At 36.9% G+C, this 24,626-nt stretch overlaps 1 protein-coding gene across 3 annotated transcripts in view; it reads right to left on the reverse strand.

The window, feature by feature from the left end:
• Positions 1-24,626, reverse strand: part of NRG1 (neuregulin 1) — a 1,008,204-nt gene that overhangs the window by 129,894 nt on the left and 853,684 nt on the right. Inside the window, exons 3-5 of one of the 3 annotated variants that reach the window (XM_006765605.2) lie at positions 23,479-23,600; positions 15,630-15,680; positions 13,094-13,144 (exon numbers count right to left, since the gene is read on the reverse strand). In XM_006765605.2, the coding sequence (XP_006765668.1) occupies positions 13,094-13,144; positions 15,630-15,680; positions 23,479-23,600 (224 nt within the window). The remainder of the gene's footprint in view (positions 1-13,093; positions 13,145-15,629; positions 15,681-23,478; positions 23,601-24,626) is intronic. The other 2 variants (XM_006765606.2, XM_006765607.2) reach the window with 2 other exon arrangements.

The raw sequence follows: 24,626 nt of genomic DNA on the forward strand, positions 1-24,626 counted from the left end.
CTGTTCCTTTTCAGTCTTCTCTGCTATATTTTCCTAATCTTCTTAACTTCAAAAAATTGGAGTATCCACATGGCTCAATGCTTAGAGCTCTTCTCTGAGGCTCTAGATCAGTGGTTCTCAACCTTCCTCACGCCGCGACCCTTTCATACAGTTCCTCATGTTGAGGTGACCCCCAACCATAACATTATTTTCGTGGCTACTTCATAACTGTCATGTTGCTACTGTTATGAATCGTCATGTAAATATCTGATGTGCAGGATGTATTTTCATTGTTACAAATTGAACATACATAAAGCATAGTGATTAATCTCAAAGACAATATGTAATTATATATGTGTTTTCCGATGGTCTTAGGCAACCCCTGTGAAAGGGTCATTCGACCCACAGGTTGAGAACCGCTGCTCTAGAGTAACCTGCTTCTCATTCAACATCTAAATCAATTTGAATTTTTTATCCTTACAACATAATTTTCATACTGAACACTGTCCTAATGTGACTGCCCAATGATGGCTTTCATGCCATCAATCTACCCGGGGCGTTAGGTATTATCTTTAACTAATATCCCGCTATTGTTCTAAGGACAAGTGTGCACACTCCCAAAAAGTCAATAAACTCTGTGCAAACTAAAAAACATTTTAAAACTAAGGAATAAGTTAGATCTAATTATGGACAACAGAGGTTCAAAAGATCCTAGTTTAACATGATGAGCATTTTTCCATGTTGAATTAAGCATGCAGTTTAGTCAGCAAAGATATTCTTTTTATATATCTTGTTTATGTCTACCCTCAATATCATAAGCATTCCATTAGCATTAACCCAGTGATTAATGCATATATGATGGAGTCAGGTTCTAATCAGTGATAATAACTGCCTACAACTATTTCCCTAATCGTTCATCTCCCAACTCTTTTTCTCTGACTAACAAAGACATGCCTACCAAAGTCTAAGGGTTCATGTAGTTACAGGAAACCAGATGCATTATTTAGAAGGATGCAGAGGCTAGAATGTTCGTCTATGCCGCTTACCCTAGCAGTAGTAGACTCTAAGCTATTGGCAATAGGAGCCTTGCCAGTGCATTAGAAGATGAGATGGAAGGGATGGCTGCCAAATAAAATAGCTAAGTAATAACAAATGTTAAAGAGCCTTGGGGGTTGGAGGGAGTCCTAGCTCACAGCCGAAGACAATTCAGATCACCAAGCTTCCGCATCGATGCAGAAAGGAGAGGCATAATCCCAATTAATTCTTTGTGTCTTCACCTTCTTGAGTGCTCGCTTTTTAATTACAGTTATGCATTCTTTTTTTAAAAGTTACTATAGTATCTGTATACAAATGGGAAAATACAACTGGTATAAAATAGGTGTGGTGCAAACTATCAGATGTCAAGTTCGAGTGTAATTAATTGTGTATTTGTATTGTCTACCCTAGAAATTCATATCGTTGTTTTAGTGATACAGAACAAATGGGTAGTTTTGCCATTGGATTTCAAAGAAAAAGAAATGCATCTACAAAAAAGTCACAATTTCTTATTCTTCATGTGTTCAAAACGTATCTATTGTTACAGACAGATACCTGTCATGGCTTTGAGTAGATTTTGAGATAGTGCCATTCAAGTTTTATCTTGTGTTTAATCATTGTCAGTCACTTGGAATTTACACCACAGTACAACAAAAGGCTGCATGCAGCAGGGGAGGTGAGTGCCATCTTCACTGGAAACTGACAAAAGAAGTCAATCCAAACACAAAAAAAAGAGAACTTACTTCAGGAATTATTAAAACCAAATAGCCTGTCATATCAATCTGGAATTTAAACAAAAAGCTATAGTTTTTATTCTGTATGTCAAAATTGATCTGCAAATTAACATCAAAATCAAGGAAGAAGTAGCTGAGGCTATGTTTCACATATTCTGTTTATTCTTTTCTTTGAATAACCTGAGTTTCAGATATTTAATACATATACCTTTAATCTACCATAACATGCTCAGCCTTCTCCCTCCATACCTAAAGTGTGTGTACTAGAGGATAAAGGCAGAGAGGTTCACGGTATTTCTTCAAAATTTTCCAAGTACCAACCAAGCAATGTATTTATGTAAATATATAAGCATTCTAGTTTTCATGCCTTTTATCATAGTAAATATGTGCATATATTTTTGTACCTTACTCAGGAACCTTGATTCATAAAACTGACTTGGTCTAAGTAAACTCATTAGGGAAAAAGACCATTGTTAAACTTAGCTGCAATGACCATGTGCCCTCTAAAGAGAGTCACATGATTGAGGTCATAAGAGGAGCCCTCTGAGGGTTTTCCTTTCACCCTCTACTTCTATTGCCAGTGGGTGAAAAGAACTCAGGACATGGAGTCAGAGGTGCTGGAGTGAACCCCTGCTTCTCCCAACACCCACTATATAAGCTTGACAAATATTAAATTGTCTCAGCCCCTCGGTTTCCCCACCTGTAAAATGGGCTGTTTTATTTCATCTATTCTCAGATGAAAATAACTGACACATGGTAGGTGCTCATTAAAATATTATGTCCTTTATTACAATGATTATTTTTAGTAATAATAAAAGAAAACAACCTGATTAATGCAATGGTGACATTCAGTCCCTTTTTTCCAAATAAGTGACTGACTTTTCAGCACCACAGGGTGGAACAGCGACCAACCAGTTAATATGGGTATTTGCAGGTATCTACACTAATAAAAGAGAAACATGCAAATTAACCATCACTCCATCACTCCACCAGCCCGCTACACCCACCAGCCAATCAGAGTGAGTATGCAAATTAACCCAACAAAGATGGCGGTTTATTTGCATATGCAGGCTCAGAGTGAAGACTGAAAATGACTGAAGACTGCGGCGGCCACAGAGCTGGAGTGAGCAGGAGGCTTGGGTTGCTTCCAGCAACGGAGGAAGCCAAGCTTCCAGCCTGCCCTAGGCTCCGCTCAAGGAGGGGCTGGGGGCCTAGGCTCCACTTAAGGAGTGGCTGGGGGCCTGAGTTGTTGGGGGCAACCCAGGCTTCCAACCAGCCCTGGCCTCTGCTCAAGGAGCTGGAAAAAGTTGGAATTTGTTTTATGCTTCTGATTGTCCAATATTTCCAGAGGCCTCTTGAACTTGTATGTATATATGAAAGCCTGGGGCATGGGTGTGGAGGTGGGCTGGAGGAGGCCAATGGGGGGAAAAGGGAGACATATTTTCAACAATAATGATTTAAAAACTAAATAAAAATCAAAAGGAGGGAAGGACCTGTGACATTTTATTTCATTTATTTATTCATTTTTTGTGTCATCCCTGCACAGGGGCCATGCTAATCTTCTCTGTATCATTCCAATTTCAGTACATGTGCTGCTGAAGTGAGCACAGACCTGTGACATTTTAAACTGAAAGACATTATAGCTGACCCTATTCCTCATGAAGACTCTCTCTCTCCACCAGAGCTTCTATTAGACTCACTCCTCAGTGTGCTTGTTACTGAAAAGATCACAGCCAATGTTCTAATCCTTTAAAAAAAAACACAAGCAGAAAGTTTTACTATAAACTTGTTTCTGAACTGTAGTGGATGTTATGTTTCATTTTTATTTACTTTTTCATGAGGCTGCACAGTTCTAAATCTCAGTCCCCTTTACCTGCACAGTAAAAAGGGTTTAAAGGTCCCAATAAATGCCTTGTGTGCTCCCCAGTCACCTACTTCCTTCCTGAAGCTTATCTTGCTTTCACACACAGTCTCATTTGCACACACAAGGTAATTCTCTTGCCCCCCATAATCTATTTATCCTACAACATACTCAAGGACTCTTTGTATGGTTTATTTTTACACAGATAACTTGAGGAAAATCTGAACAAAGATGCATTTCTGCTTTGGAGCACTAGGGACATGAAATTAAGAATGTGTCATGAGGATAGCAGAGAAAAAATCCATCTGGATCAATTAAAGGCAAATGTACCAAAATGTGTAAGAAAATCTATACGGTCACTTAAATAATTTTCTCTCAGATATATGCAAGGCTATTCCATTTCATATTTCCTTCAGTCATATCACATTTTCATCATAAAAAATACCTTGTCTGACAAGATGGGTTCCACATGGTACATTTCATTAGAGATGGAACATACTAAATTTTATAGCTTTTTTGTTTATTGTTTGTTTGGAAAAAATGCAGCAACTTCATTCTCAGAGCACTGTAGACTAAACATTATAAATCAAGTAGCAGAAACAGGGCCATCAATCTTTAATTAAATTTACCACTCACTATTTGACCTTAGTTGTTACTTAGCATATCCCTGTCTATATTTTACTTTTCTGCTATTGAAATGGACAAATTAATAGCCCCAAATTCCTTTTAAAAATGAAATAAATTTTTAAATTTATAAAATGTATGATTACAAATAAAAGTTCTTGAAATATTTAACAAAGGCAATCTCAGCTGTTTCTCCCTCCTTCTCTCCCCTGTCACATTTCTAAAAATAAAAAAAAGCTTAATATTCACTAAAAAAAAAAGCTCTGAACTATCAGAGCGAAGAACAAAATGATAGCTCGTGTTTGATGAACAAATCAACCTACACACCAAATCTTCCATATAAGAGATAGTCTGGACTTGAATGAAGATGAGCACAGCTTTAGGCTAGAACCCACAATGGCCCATATAACTGGTTATGAAGATTTAGCTGACCTCTGGTAGACAGAGAGAAAAATGAAAAGTGCCATTCCAGCACTTTTTTGGTGATTAGTTGAACTATGCATACAGAGTGCCTTTATAAAAGAAATGAATGAATGCTAGATGCGTTATAACAAGAGTAGGGCAGAGAAAGTGGGAGATGACCACAGAGTCATCGCCTTCTTAGGTTCAGTGGTGCTATCTATGATGCTCACAAAGCCTCCATCAGTGCAATCTCATACTTATTTGTAAGATCTGCTGAGTTTTCTGTGCAATATTAAGTGGAATGGGCTAAACATGCCTCTTCCATGTTGAAGGGAAGGGAAGGCAAAGAAAGAGAAGGAGGGGAGGGGAGGGGTGGGGAGGGGAGGAAAAAGGAGGGGAGGAGAGAGGAGGGGAGGACACTAATCAACATGCAATTACTCTGACGAAGGACACTAGTAGCTTTTCAAAATCTGCTTAAAAGAACCTGGATCAAGTGCTTTTTGACTTTTAAGTTGAAAGAACATTTTACAGATTTCCAAATGCTTTCCATGCATTCTAATTTGAAAACTAACTTTTTAAAAAACTTATTATTTATTCCACAAAAGCATGAGTTCTTAGATTAAAAAAGAGGACATTCCTAAGAATGATTACAATGAGCTCATTGGGACTAATAAAGTATCTTTTAAAATTAAATTTCAATTGTCTTCCATTTTCTACCTCATTATTTAAATGGTGACCCTGCTTTACGTGTCTGCCCAATTAATTCTCAATAACATTTATGTTTAATTTTCCTTTTAAATTCTCTGTGACCGATACCTATTTTCTGATTCTTCTGAACTTAGCTGTAGAGGACCGTGTTGGTTTTGCCTGTCTAGCCCACTTTCCCCTTCTTCAGAGACAGAGCCCTGCTCTCTGTAATGAACCTATAGCAAGCAGTTCCCAGGAGGCTGAGCCCATCTGCCTCACCGACCCAAACACACACAGGGCTGGATATCTGACCTTGCCCTGGCCCAAGCAGAGTCATTAATCTCCCTAGATACAGTAATTATTTCAGGGGCAGGCATTTGATGCAAGCAGAGCCAATCAGATTCTCCCTTAAAATTTGCTGTTTGGATAAGGGAGTAGACTGTCTCCCTTTAGATTATGAGCTGAGGGATACAGGCTTAGAGATACCAGCAGCTATCTCCCTGTCAGGCAGAGAAAAGCCACTGAGAATGAAGCTAACATTTGTAGAGAAGCAAAGCACAAAGACTAAGAAACAATCCTGTGATATCTCTTGATCCTCTGGATCAGGCTGGGCCAGCTTTATATTTAAGCTCTGGGAGTTGACTCTTAATAAATCACCCTTCAGCTTTTTTGCTGTTTTATTATGCTGTTCCCCACTCCTTCCTCTATCCTGTTCCTTTGTTATTTTATTTTTTGGAAATGGGAAAGCTGTTTCTTATAGCATTTAGAGAATTTTCATTTAAAGGCCTCTGTTTCCATCTTCTTATTTCTCAGATCCCTAAATAACTTGGGGAAAAAATGAAGAACGAAGAAAGCCAGAAAGTTCAGCATACGAAAATTTATCAAAACTTTGCCAGCTCTGCCCTCCTAGATGCTTTTCTGATATGTACCTCCCCTGTCACCATTCTCTTACCTCCACTTCACTATTTCATTACTTGTTTGTTTGTTTGTTTTTGTTAATCCTCACCTAAGGATATTTTTCCACTGATTTTTCGGGAGGGTGGAAGAGAGAGGGAAAGACAGAGAGAAACAGTGATGTGAGAGAAACACATTGATTTTTGCCTCCTGCACCCACCAACCAGGGCTTAGGACCAGGGAGGAGCCTGCAACCAAGGTTCATGCTCTTGACCTGAATCAAACCAGGGACCCTTTAGTCCATAGGCTGACACTCTATCCACTGAGCCAAATGGGCTAGGGCTCCACTTCAGCATTTTTTAAAAATTAAAACTATTTTATATATAATCCATTTTACTAATCTGTCTCTGTGATTAAAACAATTACTGTAGTTTTAATACTTCTCTTAAACAGAAAACATAAAAATGTCCTTCCCTCTCATAATTAATATACAAAAAGATGGAAGATATTTTTTAAAATTCAAGTAAAAAGTACCCATGAGAATAAAATACAGAGAAATAATTGCTCCAGGTCTAATAATTTTCTACTAACAGATTTAGCTATCATGCAAATAATTTCCAGGATTTGTAATATTATACAATAAACTAAATAGTAGTTAGCCTGGACTAATGCAACACATCTATTCCAAATATAAACTGCCACTGAGGAAAATCTGCCTCTTTGATGAAGATGAGATTCCCATTAAAACAATGGCTCTATGATTATTCCCATCTGTGTGAACAGCATATTTGGGAAAAGACCACATCATTCTCAAAGTAACAAAAGCCAAAAGTCAGTCACTAAATGATTCTAGACCAATGTCTCTGCCTCATTTTAGAGTATTAACCCCTTGAATTGTGTTGCCATTAACTACATTAACTAAGGGCTGCTCTTCTGTCCATTTCACTACCTTGTAGCTTGTGACAAGTGTACTATTTCAGTAAAAGTTGGCTTTGGGATAAATGTGATTGCATTCCTGGAATACTTATAAAAATTCCATCTTCATGCCTTTTATTTTAAAACTAGAGGCCTGGTGCATGGATTTGTGCACTCAGGGGCTCCTTGGCCTGGCTTGCAGGGATCAGGCCAAAACCGGCTCTCTGACATCCCCCAAGGCATCCCGGATTGTGAGAGGGCACAGGTCAGGCTGAGGGACCCCACTGGTGCACACTTCCCTCTGAGATTCATCAGTCTGTTCCATGTTTCCATGCCTGTGGTTTCCACTCATACATTGAGCGTCTTCCCCCTGATGGTCAGTGCGCATCATAGCTACTGGCTGGTTGGCTGGTTGACCAGTTGGCCAGTCGCTTAGGCTTTTATGTATATAGATGGCCTAACCTTGAGCTAGCTATATGGATCCCATAAGTCTGTAATAAAAGACGGTAAGATTTAAAATCATAAGGTTAAGGTTTAAATTTCTGCTCTACTAACTACTTTGTTTTTTAATTTGGACATATTTCTGAGTCTCAAGTCTTTCATCTGATAAATGGGTTGAAACCTAGGTGACAGAGTTACTGTGTGAATAAATGATTCAATAAATAAAACTATGCCTTAGAATATATACAGTATGTACAAATATCAGTTATTTATATATACATAGCACACACATATAGTTGTATGGTTCAAAAGAATAATTTTATAGAAAGTTAATTTCAACTAAATACAAAAGGTTAATTATAATTTAGCTGTAAGCTTGATCAAAAAATTTGAGATTATCTCGTTCAATGGTGGAATGCAATGAGAGACATTGAATGACTTCAGAAAGGGCAAAGGTAGAACTGAAGGTGCAGGTAGTACTAAGAAAAAAATAAGATATAGTCATTTATGAAATGAACAAACTGAACGTGAAGGTAATAACCCACCTGAACATATGAATGGCTGTGATATGCAAGTGCCTACTCTTGGTTCACATCATTGTATTATCTTACACATCAATAACCAACTCTAAGCAACCAGAAAGACCAGCTGGACAGTTCCCTTTTCAAAGCATGCTTTTATTGATATATGATGCATGGTAATTTGTCCACAATAGACAGAGCCACCACACCCTTGAAAATGCCATGTTTATAAAAATCTGGAAATACAATTTGCATTCAATTAGAAGTCGCTCTCCAACAGAGACAGGACAGAAGTCATATTTTGCCACCAATAAAGATCTGAAATTGAAATGCTATTTTTCCAGCTGAGAATCATTTAGCAAAAGTCTGAGGAGTTTCCTCCACAATGAAACCAGGTAAGTCAGTTACGGCTGCAGGTGGGATATAAGAACCATAGCTCTAAATCTCACCAATGGGCCAGCAGATCAGGTCTAATCTAATCAATATATATTACTGTCTTGTTCCCAAGTGAAAAACACTGTGTCTCATTATAGCCAAAATGTCTCTGTAGACAAGAGATGTTTTTTATTTCCCCTTCAGCTAGCTCTTTTAGGTGCCAAATTAAAGATTGAATTGTTCATTTCATTCAGAGATTTCAAAGACAACTTCCTGGATAAAGTTCCTTTAAAATGCAGCCTTAGCTGAGAATATGTAATATTGTGAAAAGACCGTGATTTCTTGGCATAGAACTTTCAGCAGCATCATTTAGACTAAAAATCATTAACTCCTTTCCTCCTCCAACAATACAGATATCGTCCTATATTGTTCACATAAGATGCAAAGACTCCCCAGAGTTCCATTCTCCCTTCAGAGCCACATCATTCTTTTAGGCACTAGCTCTCTTCCTTATACAGGGGAAACTACTGAACAGTAAAGCTGTGCTGAATAGGTCACATTCATTTTCCCCATTAGGCTTCCCAGTATGGGTTTGAGATGCAGAAGATTATACAGACATAGAAACTGAGTCCAGGGAGCATAATAACTTGCCTAAGATTATACAGTCCTTTGCAGCAGTAGTATTTGGACTTAAGAGCATGAATCCTTCCAAAGTGTGTGTTCTTTCCATTTCCCTCACCACAGGGCATGCTTTGATGTGGAACATAAAGATGACAAGGGCTCAGCTGGTTTCAGGCAATGCATTTACCTTAATCTACCAAACACACTCTCAATCCACTTTGTAGCAAAGAGTACTCTTCAGTCTATTCTCAGAATCTCATTCCTTTTAACATTAAGTTTATTTTTCTCTGGGGCCACTAAACCTCACACATCATTGTATTGACTAAGTTTGAATCCTGCTTTTGTGACTTTAGACAAAGACACATCAGTTTCATCACATGGAAAATGGGATAAGGTTTTGTGAGAACCATGAGCCATCATTCACATAAATCACCTAGCCCGGTGCCTGGCACACAGTAAGCCTTCCATGAACATTTGCTATTATTATTATTATTACTACTATTATTATTATTAGAAACATATATTACTACTAAAACTTATCTTTATCTTCTTTCTTATTTCTATTCATTAGGCTTTTTATTTTTGTTTTCCTCATTTATACATTAAATTCTAATGGATTGCACTTAATTCAGTAAAGTGGTTGGTATAACAACTGTATTTTTTAAAGCATTCGACAAAATTGTCGGCAAAATGGGGTCATGGGCAGCTGGCACTTGAGAGAGAAGTCATTAAGGTTTATTCTAAAGAATCCATTTACTTTTTTGCTGATTCCGTGTCAAGCAGGAACAAGACTGTCCAACTGATTGTTTTGTAAGGTTTATGTTCTTCTTCTAAAACCTGTCACTTATGTGTAATAGGACACTCATTTAGCAAACTGACTATATTTTAAATCGCAGATGAATTGATTTACAAAAAAATAATAAAATAAAATGAGAAATCATGTTGCTCTTTATCGGAAGGTTATTATAAGAATCTTTAAAAATTATAAATAATGATTCCAAAAATAGTGAATGTACAAGTTCCCAATTTCAAATAAATAGTTAAAATTTGCCTCACAAATGGAAGGATTATTAACTTTGATATTCTGCCAATATTTATGGAATGCTAGGAAAAATAAATACAAAAGGGACAAAAGTGATACGGTTTTTGTAAATAAAAAATAAATCCCTTAAGTATTTCCTGTCAGGAATGATTTCTTTATTGTTACAGTGATGGGAAATTTTATTTTTAAAGATTTTAGATTTAAATTTTTTTAAAAAAATTTCTGATTCTTGTTTAATGACATGGGAATAACGCTATTACATATTAAGTAAATTGAGGAAGAATGGGTAAGTAGAAAGCCAGAATGAAAAACACTCATTAGAAGAAAATATATTAAAATATTAGCGATGTTATTTTGAATAGGTAGATGGGCCATTTTTATTTTCTTCTCCCTGCTTTTTCTATTCCAACATGAACAGAAAAGGAGAATACTGGGGAGAGACAGCATGTTGGCAGAGAAGACCGGCCTGGCTTCCCAGGCAGGGCATCAGCAGGGCCAACAACATAAACCACTCCTGATGAACCCTCTCAAAAGGGGCCCTGCAGGGGAGGCTCTCAAACAGGACTGGCAGGAAGAGGACGTGTCCCTCCAAGGGTGTGCGCATTGGTACCTGAGAAACTGAAAGGGAACTAAACACAGTACCGTTTTCACTCTGAAAAACGATCCAAAACGGCACCATCATTATTAAAACATAACAGATTTGCGGAATCCATACTCCTTCAGAGCGGCTTTTCAACATTTACTATAGAAAACGCCAATGTCAACAGTTCAAAGAATGTAGGCCACACAGACATGACTGCATTGCAATAGCATCGTTCCTTTCTGGCTGAAAGTAAATATTTGGGGCTGATTATTTCTAACCCACGTGAACTCTTCCAAGGCCTTTGACTCATATTTTTTGAAAATTGAAGTCTAGCTTGTGGCTCTTGCTGATTCTTCAAATTTCACCTCCAGTCTTTACTAAATAGAGATACGTATGCGTCACAGCTCTCTGCACTGCAGAGTTCTGCATGCTGCCGCCTTTAAATGCACTGAGAGCCTCACCATGCTTCTGCTGTTCTAGTCAAGACTGGACTTCATCCTGCCACTATGGGTTTATATTTTCCAATAACATAGCATATTTCATGAGATTAAAAAAGTATTAATTAATCAATTCAACCATATTTACTGAGAGCCTACCCTGAATGGAAGGGGATGTACCAAAACCGTACACTGAAATATTTTAACATTATGGTACACAAAGCCTTCTTTCTGTGTCTTAAAACCTTTACCAAATATCAGGAACTAATTCTGCCGAGAGTTAGAGATCAGAGTCAGATTTCAAAATTATTTTCTCTCTCAACAGTATTGCAATGAATAGAAATGTAAACTGAGAGATTCATTTCAAGTTCCCCAAAGCTCTGGAAAACCAAAAGAAATATTTTTTCCATTCCATAATTACTCGGCTATGCTTAAGGATAGCATCCATCGCCCCATTAATGATAGCATGAAGGGTTCCAATTACAAGAGTTTCAATAACTGTATTCAATGAATCATGCAGTAGAGAAATTATTCCCGGGGGGCAGGGGGGGGGAGGGAGCACCAAAAAGAAAAATCTAGTATTTGCTGTTGTATAATAAGCACTCAAAGATATAAAACAAAGCACAACATGATTCCTAATACTAGTTAGCTAAAATCTACATAATTATACTAAGCTTTTCATACGGAGAATTAAATAACAACTATCCCAAACTCCCCAGATGGATTATCATTTTGTAGTATGTAATGAGTGCCCTTAAAATTCAGAGGAAGCCAATTTAGTCCTTCCTAGCACTTCATTTCCTGTTTGATCCTACTAGACTGCTGTCATCAATCCAGTTGAATGATGCTTTATCAAGCTAAAATGTAGCCAAAACATTACACTTCATGCAATAAAATAATAGGCTCACATCACATCGTTACAATTCTGGTACCACCAACCTGAAGGGAAACGCTTTAGGTCAAACTGGATCTATTTCAACAGATTTGCAGTACAGCTAAAGTTGCCAAAAGTACAGACCTTCTTTTTTTCAAGGGCTTCCTACCATGCTGTTAGCCAAAGGAAACTGTTCCTTAAACACTCTCCAGGTTGGAGCTGAATAATCAGGAACATCTATTTATTGAAGAGCTTAGCAAACTGAGAAATGGCTTTAAATAAAGAGCTAACGTATGGGAGAGAAAGACTGTAGTTATAAGTTTTATTGTCAAGGTCTGATAAATTCCCCTGTCAGATATCAAAATTTAATGCTATGCTTTTCAGAATTTATAAGTATGAAGACTATTTTTACTAGTCCTTGCTAATAATGCCTTCAGTTCCCCTGACATAGCACGAGGCACCAATCAGTCTCACAGTTGTAGAACTGCATAAGCACAAAGCGCACTTAACATTCAACAGATGAAAACTAATCTGAGATCTTGCCCAGGGACTTCTCAAACATTTTCATAATTAGTCACTTGCTATCAAACTTGAATCAAGGGCATCTATATATAGTTTCCTTACTCCATCGCAGCAGGCTTTACATGAGAACTGAGGAGCTTTGGACCCGGGGTCCCAGACAGCTGCGTCTCCTGCCGCAGGCAGTTGCTGAAGGCATCAAGGCACACTTAGAAAAACACACACACGAAAACCACAATGTTCTCTATTGCTCACCCAGAACTAGGCCTCTGAGGCTATTCGTTATTTTCCAACATTTAAAGATACTACATTATCCTAAAATGACCACGTGTGTGGTATCTCTTAATATCCAGATGTATCTTAAGGGGAGGGAGTATCTAGTGGACCCCAAGCATAATAGGGAGCCATTTCGATTCCAAACAGCAAATACCACCTGCTTCCAAACTTGATATACTCCATAAAGGCAGGGGGTAGACACGAGCAGGACCTTCGGAAACAGACATTGTTTGGTGTTAAAAACCAGTGAACAGAATGTTTAAATATACTTACAGGAAGAAGTATTTGCTCCTTCGGTTGTTACTGATATTCTAATGGGAGACTCTATAAAACATAAAAGTGGAATGAGGCTTTATTGAGTCATGCCACTTGGATTCTTACATTAGAAACTGGCCAGGCTTAGGTCTCATTGGGAAAAAGAGGACGAGAAAACAGTGCAACAGAAAAGCTGAAGCATTTCCAAGTCCAAGGAAGATATATGCAATATTCAAAGACAACAAAGGAGAATTTCAAAGAGATGAAAGTGGAGCGTGTGTGTGTCCACAAAGAGCGCCCACACCAACTGCTGTAGGCACTTTCTAGAAATACTAACAGAGCCGCCATACCGGTGAGATAGACAATCCCTTCTCTGATGTGTGGTCTGGATTTTTAAAAACATTAAACCAGAGAACAATCCCCATATTAAGAGAGAATGAAAGTCAACTTTCATGCACAGAGAAAATAGAAAATAAAAGAAGAATGAGAATATTTTCAGGCAACTCGGTCTGCATAAACATCCTAACCAAACACAGTGCTAAATAAAGTCCATGCACGATCCACTAGGGGAATTACATTAGGATTCAAACAGAACATGCTAAGTAAGTTCACAATGCAATCATTAGGGATGTATAGTAGCAAGGTCCTTTTAGGTAGCAAGGATAAGGAAGAAAACCAGTATGTAAGTACAGACCTAGCAGAAAATATAACTCATGCAGAAAAAAACAGCAGAGGGCCTAAGGGTTTTTATTAGTAAGAAATAAGAACAACTTAGTATCAAAGGATTGAAATTCAGCAGCCAGAAGTTATAATCATTCAAGTTATATATCAGAAGATAATAGTTACACACTAAATTCCCAAGACAAGCACCACATAAATTTAAAAGCTCAGGTTCATAACAGCATCTACTGGAGTTGGATAATTAAGTCCCTACATTTTTTTTTTAAATATATTTTATTGATTTTTTACAGAGAGGACGGGAGAGAGAGATAGTTAGAAACATCGATGGGAGAGAAACATCTATCAGCCGCCTCCTGCACATCTCCTACTGGGGATGTGCCCGCAACCTAGGTACATGCCCTCGACCGGAATCGAACCTGGGACCTTTCAGTCCGCAGGCCGACGCTCCATCCACTGAGCCAAACCGGTTTTGGCGCTTAAGTCCCTACATTTAAAATAATAATAATAAATTCCTGAATGAAAGGTGAAGAGTTTCAGATAACGACAATTGTTTTCTTTTGAACTCTCTTCCCCTTCCTTCCTCCCTCCCTTCCTCTTTTCCTTCCTCTTTTCTTTCTTCCTTCCCTCCCTCCCTCCCTCCCTCCCTCCCTTCCTCCTTCCTTCATACAAATACTTATATCTTAGTAATGGCCCATGAATATGCCCTAAATATGGCCAAAACAATCTACGTTATAGAGAAATTTAGCTTTTGTGATTGTTAACAATGGCTTTGAAGGGAAGATTAAAACCTGTTGAAGGTAAGATTTTAAAAAAGTTAGATTGTGCTGTGTCAGAGTATATGGCCTCCCATAGGTTCAACAAGCTACAGGCCGCAATTTAAAAAAAAAACATAAATAAAGCAAAAACTTTAAATCTGGGGTAATGGAAAGAGTACTGAGTTTGAAGTGTCTGCTTCTCTGAGCTTTCTGAGCTATATGACTTAACATTCATGATGCTTCAGCTTTCTCACTTGTAAAATGAAGCAAAATAATATCTCGTTTCATGAATCTGTTGTCACTATAAGATGAGAAATAAAAACCTTAGTAAACTGTAACATAGGAAAAAAATGTTATTATACCTTTGAAGTAAGATTTAAATCCAGGCCTGCAAAAATTTAATCCAGCTCAGCTCCCAGTTGATTATTAATTCTTAAATATGTTAAGGTTCTGTTTACTACAGAATTACATAGAATAAGAAATTTTTAAAAAATTCCCAGTAGATTAATTAGATTTACAGATAGTGGAAAATGAATGAGTTATGGTTATAATGCATTAGTTCACTTGGGTTATATGAAGTGAGTGTCTGCTCAGACTATAATTGCTCTCAGCAAATATTATAGGCAAGTGAGAAACAAACAAACAAACAAACAAAAGCAGCAACATTTTTAAAAGTCAGTGGCTTGTTTTTTAAGTTTAGGGACCCACAGCTGATCATTAAGTGCCCAAAGGTCGTATATCAGACATTGATACATTATCCAGGAATAAACTAGGGTGGATGAAAGAGAGAAGAAGCAGCTAAGAAGAGTAACTATAAAGACATAAAACCTGAATTTACGACCTAGATGCCTCCTTTCCTGTTCTCATGTCACTGAATTGTCTCTAGACATAGATTTCTTTTCCTCGTGCATGCCTCTCAGGCCCAAGTACAGACATTCAAGAACTGCATTCCATGAAGCAAAATCCAGAAAGGCAGATGAGCTGGAGGAAAAGACTGGGGCAGAAAACAAGAACCGCTAAAACTTGGATGCAGAAGGGGTTCTGATTAGTAGAAGAAGCAGCCAGCAGGGATATCTGTCCTTCTGGTTAGTAACATTTGACGAGCTTATTTTCCTTACCTGGAGACACATATGCTCTTGCAGTTGAGTTTGGCATGCCAGTGTTGACCTCTGCAAAAAAGAAAAGGTGATAGGATATTATGATGTATAATCAGGGGTCCGGGAACCAGTTCCACAGCCTGCCTTCAACCGAAAAATGGGTGTAATAGGAGGAAGTATTGCAAGGGGGTGAGGAAAGGCAGGCTTTATCCATACAGAGTTAGAAATGCAAAGAAAGACTGTCCAGGCAAGCACGTCTTCTTTCTTGAGCAAAGGGCATGAGATGAACTGTGCTAGAATAATTAGGAAGAATTTACTGCCCCCACTGGGGTCAGAGAAGGACAGTATAAGGCAAAGAGGTTGAGGGCTCCTCCTTAGAAAGGAAGGCAGAAATAGCAGAACTAAGAACATCAAAGCTGTAGTTAGAATTTTAGAATTATAGGTCTTTGGAGAACTACCTTTTGGTTCAAAAGCAAAAGCAGGCAATGTTTGTAGTTGGGATTGATGGAAAACATCAAGTTCTGGCATTCAACTCTACAGAAAATTTCCAATGATAAGCAAGAGGGGTGCCTTATCATATGATAGACATTTCAGTTGCTCAGGGCAGGACATAGAATCAGTAGGCAGCTCCCACCCCAAGGAAACGAAGAATGAACCTGCACACTCTGGACACACCATTATCACAGGACTTGTTCAAATTCTGACTTGCTTTTTTACCACCTTTATGGTGATAAAAAGAATGATTATATTGTCTAACTAATTCTGTATTCATTCAGTCCTTCTGAAAAAGGTTTTCCATTTGTTAAGATGTAATATTTCCAGTAAGGCATAGTTTTATGGAACCTAGAAAGATGTAGAGATGATGAATACCATTCAACCTTTACTGTGTATATAATGGTTATTAAGTGACATACTAGTATTTTACAATTTACTAACAAAAAGATAAATTGAATCCTTTATGATACACACACACACACACACACTACAAAAGTTACTAGATCAATTTCTAAGCAAGTCAAATATGCTATCAGTTAACAGCCTGTTAATCATGGAGTTAGAAATGTTCATGATCAATGTAATTATCTTTGTATATAGAGATAACCTTTTAGGATATCTATAATAGGACTAGTAGGTAAGAGAAATTAATTTAAAGGGGTAATCATTTTTAAACCTCAGAAGCTTCTCTAGGGATAAAAGGTTTTGTGAAATTGGAAGGAAAAAATGGCATGTGAGATCCAGCAGGAAAGCTGAAGAATAAGCATAGGTTAAATATGAATATATAAAGATCAGAAATATACCTGTGGTAAGACCAAATGTGTCTTTTTCATGCACATTATGTATGGATGGTTCTCTCTAATCAAGCATTAGAAGGACAAAGCATTCAAGGTGATTATTATCAAGCCACCAAAGTTGCCTGCACAGATCCTTATATCCACTACAAATGGGACAAAGAGAAAGGAGTCAGTATGTGAGGGTGTATGATGTCCTCTGGCCTTCTCAAGCAGCAGGCATGAAAGAGGATATTCTGAGTTGGTGATACAGCAATATCTGTTTCTAAAGTGATTACAACTAGCTTTCTTGATTTGGGCCATAGAAAATAAAATTACTTTTCTTTGAAAAAATTTTAATTAGAGAGAAACTTTTTAATCAAAGATTCACAGCATTTGTCTTTCTTAATGAAGAGCTAGAAGATCCACACTCCCAAGCAAAGTGCTTACATTGGGCAAGATGCTTCCTCATTCTGTCCTTCAGGGCCCATCAATGACATGACAGCCAGACTGAAGAAGTAAGCTCAGTCACAAGACTTGGGCAGAGGGCCCAATCCCAGCATGAATGACTCTTCATATTTATTTTTGACAAACTAAGTAGTTGGTCACTGTGACCTTCCAAGGAAAAAAATATTAGTGCTTTTCTGTCTTCTGCATAAAAGATATCATGTTAGAGGAAAGGTTAACCATACCATTTCCTTTTAAAACTGAACATTACATTAAAATACCAGAACAGGAGGTTACTACAAAGATGTATCTATACAGAGACAACTTAAAATAACCTCCCTTCCTATAATTAGATATTTATCCTGGAGACCTTTAGAAATATCTGTAATGATTATAGTTCCAAATAAAAACCTGATTTATCTTGGGGGAAAATATAAGCTTAGAAGTTACATACTTTATACTAAAAAAATCTTGCTAATAAGAAAAGTTCATCTTTTTATTAAAACCACTCAGCAAACATTTTCATGTGTGTTTGGAGTAGAATTCATAGATTTAGAAAACGACCTTTTGTCGTAAGTGTAATTGAAAATAATTTTATCTTAAATTTTGGATTTAAAAAATATTAAGTCCTGCAATCTCTTTGATGTTTATTTAAGTATCTCATAGCAATTTGGAATATTAAATTTGTTAATTTATAAAGGACATCTCCTTCATTAGTGCAAAATAATGAGGATTTAGAATCATCAGGAATTGGATACAACTTATGCTGAGTAGGCAAGTAAACATAAGGAACATTTGTATATTTGTAATGTCTGAATGCTTTTTTAATAAATTGGATCTGGCCTCAAGAAAAAGTTGCAGTGTCTGAAAATAACACCTTCTGGAAAGCAATTTTTGTGATCATTAGATATGCATGACTTGTTTAAGACTTTACCATGAGCATACTATAATAAATATAACTATTTAAAACAAAGCACATATACATATATACAAACACACATATGATGATTCTGTGTACATTCAAATATTAGATTATGTGACTGTTATTCTAAAATTACAGGCCATGGTTGCACATACAAATCATTTGACCAAGTCTCTTTTTTAAAGATTTAAGATAGGTACACATATATTAGCACTGATAAAGCAGACTTCAGGAACATCCTTGAGTGTCTGAATTCTTGCTCATAATGAGTGCTTACTTTAAAGTAATCAGGAAATTTTAAAATTAATAAATAGTGGAGATTGGGTAGATTCTATGCATTAAAAAGAAAACTCTATTCCACTCATATTAGCCTTCTTGGGACTCCAACATAATACACCAGACATGGAGACTACTATACAAATTATCGAACATATTTTATATGCTTCTCAGTATAACTATAGGTTGTTCACCAATGCTACAACATTCGCAACAACACTGTCACCTGAGGAAAAAGGTGAGGCTAAGCCCTTTACTCACATGAGACAGGTTTTTAAAAGACCAATTGATATATTAGTCAAATTTCATAAAAGTAATATTTTTATGCTCATCACAGATGAAATAGCTGTTTATTGCTGTGAGTCCAATATCTCCTATGGGACCTTGAATCTCACTCAAATAATTTTTCTCCTGATTAAAAAAGAAGAAAACCTACTAGAAGATATGATTGATTCGTTGTATATTCTCCTGTATTAATCTTTTAAAAGGCAGCAATATTTAATTAATTTGGAAACCAAATAAATAATAGCTAGGTCTATTATTCTTGTCCCTAAGATGATACCCAGGAGTTTCCATGGAACTTCTTAGCTAAGAATTTATTGCTAAATTAAGGATTCCTATACAAACACCAAGCTAAATGAAATAAAAATAAACGTACAGTGTATGAGCTTTGCAAGCATAGTGCACATGGTGTACATGGCCTTTTAAACTGCCATGTTTGAATTTATAAGAGGAATCCCCTTGTAGCCATCCTGTAATGATGACTCCCTATGATATTCTTTTTTATATGAAAACTCAACTGGACTTTGTCAGGTTTGCATTATTCCCAGAAGTATGTAGCTGCTCCCATAGGTTTAGATCTGTCTATTGTATGAAAATTCCTTTTTCCAAATAAGGTAGGGATTAAAAGGCATTGGAAAGAAAGAAAATATCTGAATTTCTAAAATGTAACTTAATAAACTGAATGGTTATATATATTATTTTCTAAATGCTTAAAAATAATGGAAATATGGTCATTGTTTCACTCAGGCATGAAATGATTCAAGGGGAATTTCCTAGTCAGGTTTTTTTCAAATCATTTCATTTAGTTGCTACTCTAAGTGGATTTAAACAATGAGTTTCATTTCAGAAAGTTCTGAATATTGAATAGAAGGTTTTTATGATATGCTAATTTTATTCTAATAGTTATTGAGCTGTCTTAATGGGATTAAACATAATGTCACATAGCAAGGTCATCTTGCTACATTTTCAAATTTTATTTCTGGGAAGAAAATAGTGTTCTTTTTCCTTTCTAAACAAGTATTTCTTGTAACAACAACAGATTCCCTTACATGTCTTCTCCTAACTCCAGCCATCCCTCCTAGAATATTGTACCAAAATATATTCTAAACATATTGGCTGAAAGAAGGCACCTGTGTGAGAACTTAAGTAAATCACGAGGAATTGTTTGCATAGATGGAATCAGAAAAATGAACTCCAGCAGCACACCAGGATCTTTCACCAAGGCTACATGTAAAGACATGGTCGAACCACAGTTGTGTACTTGCTAGAAATATGGGAGAGGTGACTAAGACAACACAAAATAAACAAAATTACTGATGTTTTGTAGAAACATAAAATCTCAAAGGAGTTCTATATAATATAAGTTTTGATAACATTCATACTTCCAAGCCTTTTTTCTAGGACCGCCACAGAAAAAGAAATTCTTGAGAATTCCACTCTCTCAGAGTCAAAAGTAAGTATACATCAGGAAGAGAAGGTACAGCCATGTGACAGTGCATAACCACAGTAGAGTGTTCTTTTCCTCCCTAAATGAATGTTTCTCTGCAACCTTTGCCCAGATTCCTAGGGAGACGGGGATGAAACAACACAGCTAGTGCCTCTGGGTCCCATCGAGCTCAGGACCCAAGCTGACTCCAATGATAACCAGCCTTGATCTGAACACAGCAAATTCATAGACAGCAGTGGAAGAGGGTGAAGGATCAGAATGGCTACATATTTTCCTTTCGGTTGCACTCTAGCTCAGCAGGAGAAGAGTCTCCCAATATACACCATGCACTGGCCTTGTCACTCATGGCACCTGCCAAGCCACCTGCTCTGATGAGTGCACTCCCTACCCATCACCTCTGAGACTGGGGCATTTCTAGTTTCTGGTTTTACTCTCCTGGCCTGAGCCCCTGGTGAGTATATGAGGAGAAGGCAACAGATTTGTAAGCTCTCTAGGTCTTTCCATGTGGTCTGGTACAATAAGCTCTACCAATCAGATTCTTGCTATGGGGCATTAATGCAACAATCATACAGGAGGAGTTAAAACTGACAGAATGCCTTAAAATGATGGCTCAGCGGGATCATAACCAGGTCAGAGTTTGGAATCATGAAGAAGCAGATTTGAAAGCAGGAGAGATGAGAAATACAGGAAACAGGGGAAGAATCAAGAAGTATCTGAGGCACATGAAAGCCAAAAACAGAGAAGAGCCACAAACTTCCCTTGTTTAATTCAGAGATGCCCTGGGTTCAATTCCAACTCTTTGAGGCCTAGTTATAATGAAGCTCTACTTCTTCCCCATGGAATCTCTCTCTCCTTATGCCTCACACCATCCCTTCAGCTTTTATTCTGTACAAACCAAAGAATCTACCTTAAACCCTGGCAAACACAGTTAGGTATAGAGTGAACTATGCTGGACCAGGAATTAAAGGAATCTGGGTCCAAATCCCCATTGCTACTAAATATCTTCTGATCCAGAATGTGTCTGTTTTAAGACACAGTCTAAGTCTCCATTTCTTCTTAATTACAGTGAGAGGACTGGATAAGCATGAACTCTTCCTAATGTTCTGAGAAAAAAAAATACACACACAAAAACACACAAGACCACTTCACACTGTAATTGAGATTCTTCATTCTCCTTCAGATGCTTTAAATAAGCCACTAAGAACACTCTTCCTGAAGAATTTTAGTTGGTTGTGGAAGAATGGCCTTCTTGCAATATTTCATGGACTTCTCTTTATTCTTGTCAGGTAAAAAAATACTTATTATGAAAAACATGCCTATTTCCATTTCTCTGCACTATAATTGGATATATATATATATATATCAAAAACAAAAACAATTCTTGAATGAATATGCAAAAATGATGTTTCTTCTATGAGAGAATTGTGAAAAGCCATATTTTCCAACTTTTGGCACCTCCAAAATTATCAAAAAAGGAACCCTATAGTTTTTTTCCAGAAAAAAATATAGGGTTAAATAATGCACTGCTTAATCCAGTAAAACAGGAAATATGGAATAATCAATATAATACTACTGTAAGCACCGAGGGAGACCATGACACTTACTCTAATTTGATTTTCCTGGGACTTTATGGTATGCATAGCTACACATATCTGTTCCAAGTGTCAGAATCATAAGTCAATAGCATTTACCATGAGGAGACTCATTAAGCTACTAAACATGGTATAATAAGAAGAAAAAAGATAAGCCACTGAAATTAATTTATGAATTTGTGTTTCCAGTAGCATCCTATAAAACTCCATGTGGCATAAAAATACTAGCGAAAATCTATTGCTTAACCAGTGCTGACTAAAAAATAAAGGGATGTTATATTTACCCATATAAATTTTAAATGGCTTTTATATTTTTAAACTATAAACACAGCTCCTAAAAATAGTATTGGAAACTAGTACCTTTCACTGTCATCCTTTTCTCTCTGTGGAGGGAGATATTTAAAATGAAAGTAATGACTATCATTACACTGCAATAGAGCAGTTTATTGGGAAGTCCTAAGAATTAACCTGGATTTTCCCAAACCTTCCATATTTTTATCTCACTCCTTTCTATCTATCCTATTAAGTCAACTGACACAAACTACATCCATCAGTTTCCCAAGGAGTTGACCCTGGAAGTTGGGGAAAGTTACTCCTTCCTGCTGGACCAGCATTTTTATGTTATCACTTTAAGAGATTGGGCCTTCGCCGTGGACACGCTTTGTCATCTATTACCTAGAAGCAGGGCATCTAGGCTTGGTTTTAGCACAGACAACAGGCTTGTGAAGGCAGTAGTGAAGCGCCAGATTCAGAAAGAAAGGGAAGCGCCAAAGGTTTTGAAGTAGCATTTTATTATTCCAAGAGATTCAGACGCTCACTGCCAGCACGTCCTCAGCTTCTGGAGATGACTCCATCTAATGGTGGAGTACGGGGGTGTCGTGAACAGAGAGCCACCAGCTGCGGGAATTTTACTGTCGAGTATCTCAGAGAAAGTGTTAGAGGGTGGGTGGTAACAAGTCACTCATTTGTTTAACACATATCTCTGGGCACTGTTCTCAGGAAAACAGAAGCTAAAGTTTATACACAGTAAGAAATGCTTTGCCTCAACTCTTAATTTCAGAATAGGCCAAAAACAAACATTCCAACAAAAAAAAAAATACTGAATGGCCTAACTTTCTATGACCTAGAGACAGATGTATTAAAAATGTATCTAAACACATAAAAATTGCCAAGGTTGCCAAGAATAAAACAAGATTGTATTGTTTACATACACAATATACATCTATTTATACAGAATATACATGTATGTAAATATATACAACACACATAAATTCTGTGTACACATATATGTTCTGCAATAAATGCACATGCATACATACATATTCTATTGTTCATAGAGCTAAAGTCTTGACTGCCCTCCATGACTAATTTAATTAATTAGAACTTCTTTCTTTTAGTGACCAGTCCTGTCTCTGCCATTCATGAACTTATCCAATTATTTTTAAAAATCTATGCATATTTCAGGTTCTCATCATCTCAGGGAGTCTCAGAGAGCTTACAATATATTTAAAATATATGTTTTCTTATACTTGTTCATAATGAGACTTTAACACACCAATTTATTACAAGGCTTACCACATAACATCATTACACCTCGTACATATTGAGAAACAGAACATAGCAGGGTATCTCTTACCATTTGACTCCACAATGGTGATATTGGCAGAGGCACTGTCATTTCCTAATTTGCTGCTCACTTGGCACATGTATTCCCCAGAATCAGCCAGTGATGCTTTGTTAATGCGGAGTTCTGACTTCCTGTAAGATCAGGACCAAAGTGGTATAAGTATATTTCATAGAAATACAGTGATCATCAAAATATATGTCTCTGTGGTTTCAGAGTTCTCAAACTCCCCCTCCCCATTCTATATGCACCATATTAAAACACAGCTTACTAGTACACAGATATATAATTTACCATAAGTAAAAGTGAGACACTTAGCATTTAAGTTATACCATGGATACAGCTTTAATTTTATCACTCAAATCAAAAATTTTCTCCAATGTTTCTCTTTATTCCTCTACCACCACTATTATGCCTCAGATTTTTTTTCAACCCAATTGGTAAATTTTCTTTCCTCTCTATTTCTAAATATCACCAGCCACTAGAGTTTAGGAAAGTAAAAAAAAAAAAAAAAAAAATGGGGGGGAGGGTTTCATTTCTTAAAAATCTGGTAAGGGCAGACACTTAAGGCTTGAATATATTAAAATTCTCTGCACTTCTTTCCTCAGTAGAGTAACATCAGGAATTATGTTAATTTTGAATGAAAAGGATTTATCACTTCCAAAAGAAAGGGAATTTGTCTTTCTTTAAGGCTCATTGCTAGGAGCATAGTACCAAACAAATGGTTCTTAATGTTGAAATAAATATTCATGCAACAATAGCACACACTTTTATTAAACTCTGCACATTAAATCAATGTTCAGCATTCTTTTTGAACACAGGCAGCATTTTGATTGCATTTGTCTATGTTTTACTGTTGCACATAGCCTATTATTTAAGCAGTCTCTATGATTTAAAAACTCAAGATATACTGTGATTGGCTCAGCATTTACTAAAACCATTTATTTTATTATTTTCTGTAACTATATTTTAATAGGATGAGGTGACTGTTACAATATAAAACCTTTAACAAGCATCCTTGTATAGTCAAGCCTCGTACTGACTGCCTGGATGACCAGAGGGAGAAAAAGAAGGCAGGGCGCAAAGGTGGCAATTCAGCATTATATACAAACCTCCTGTAAATTACACCTTCCTAGTTTTCAGTGAATTTTCTGGTCTTT

The sequence above is a fragment of the Myotis davidii genome, unplaced genomic scaffold, assembly GCF_000327345.1.
Source record: "Myotis davidii unplaced genomic scaffold, ASM32734v1 scaffold93, whole genome shotgun sequence".
Classification (NCBI taxonomy): Eukaryota; Metazoa; Chordata; class Mammalia; order Chiroptera; family Vespertilionidae; genus Myotis; species Myotis davidii.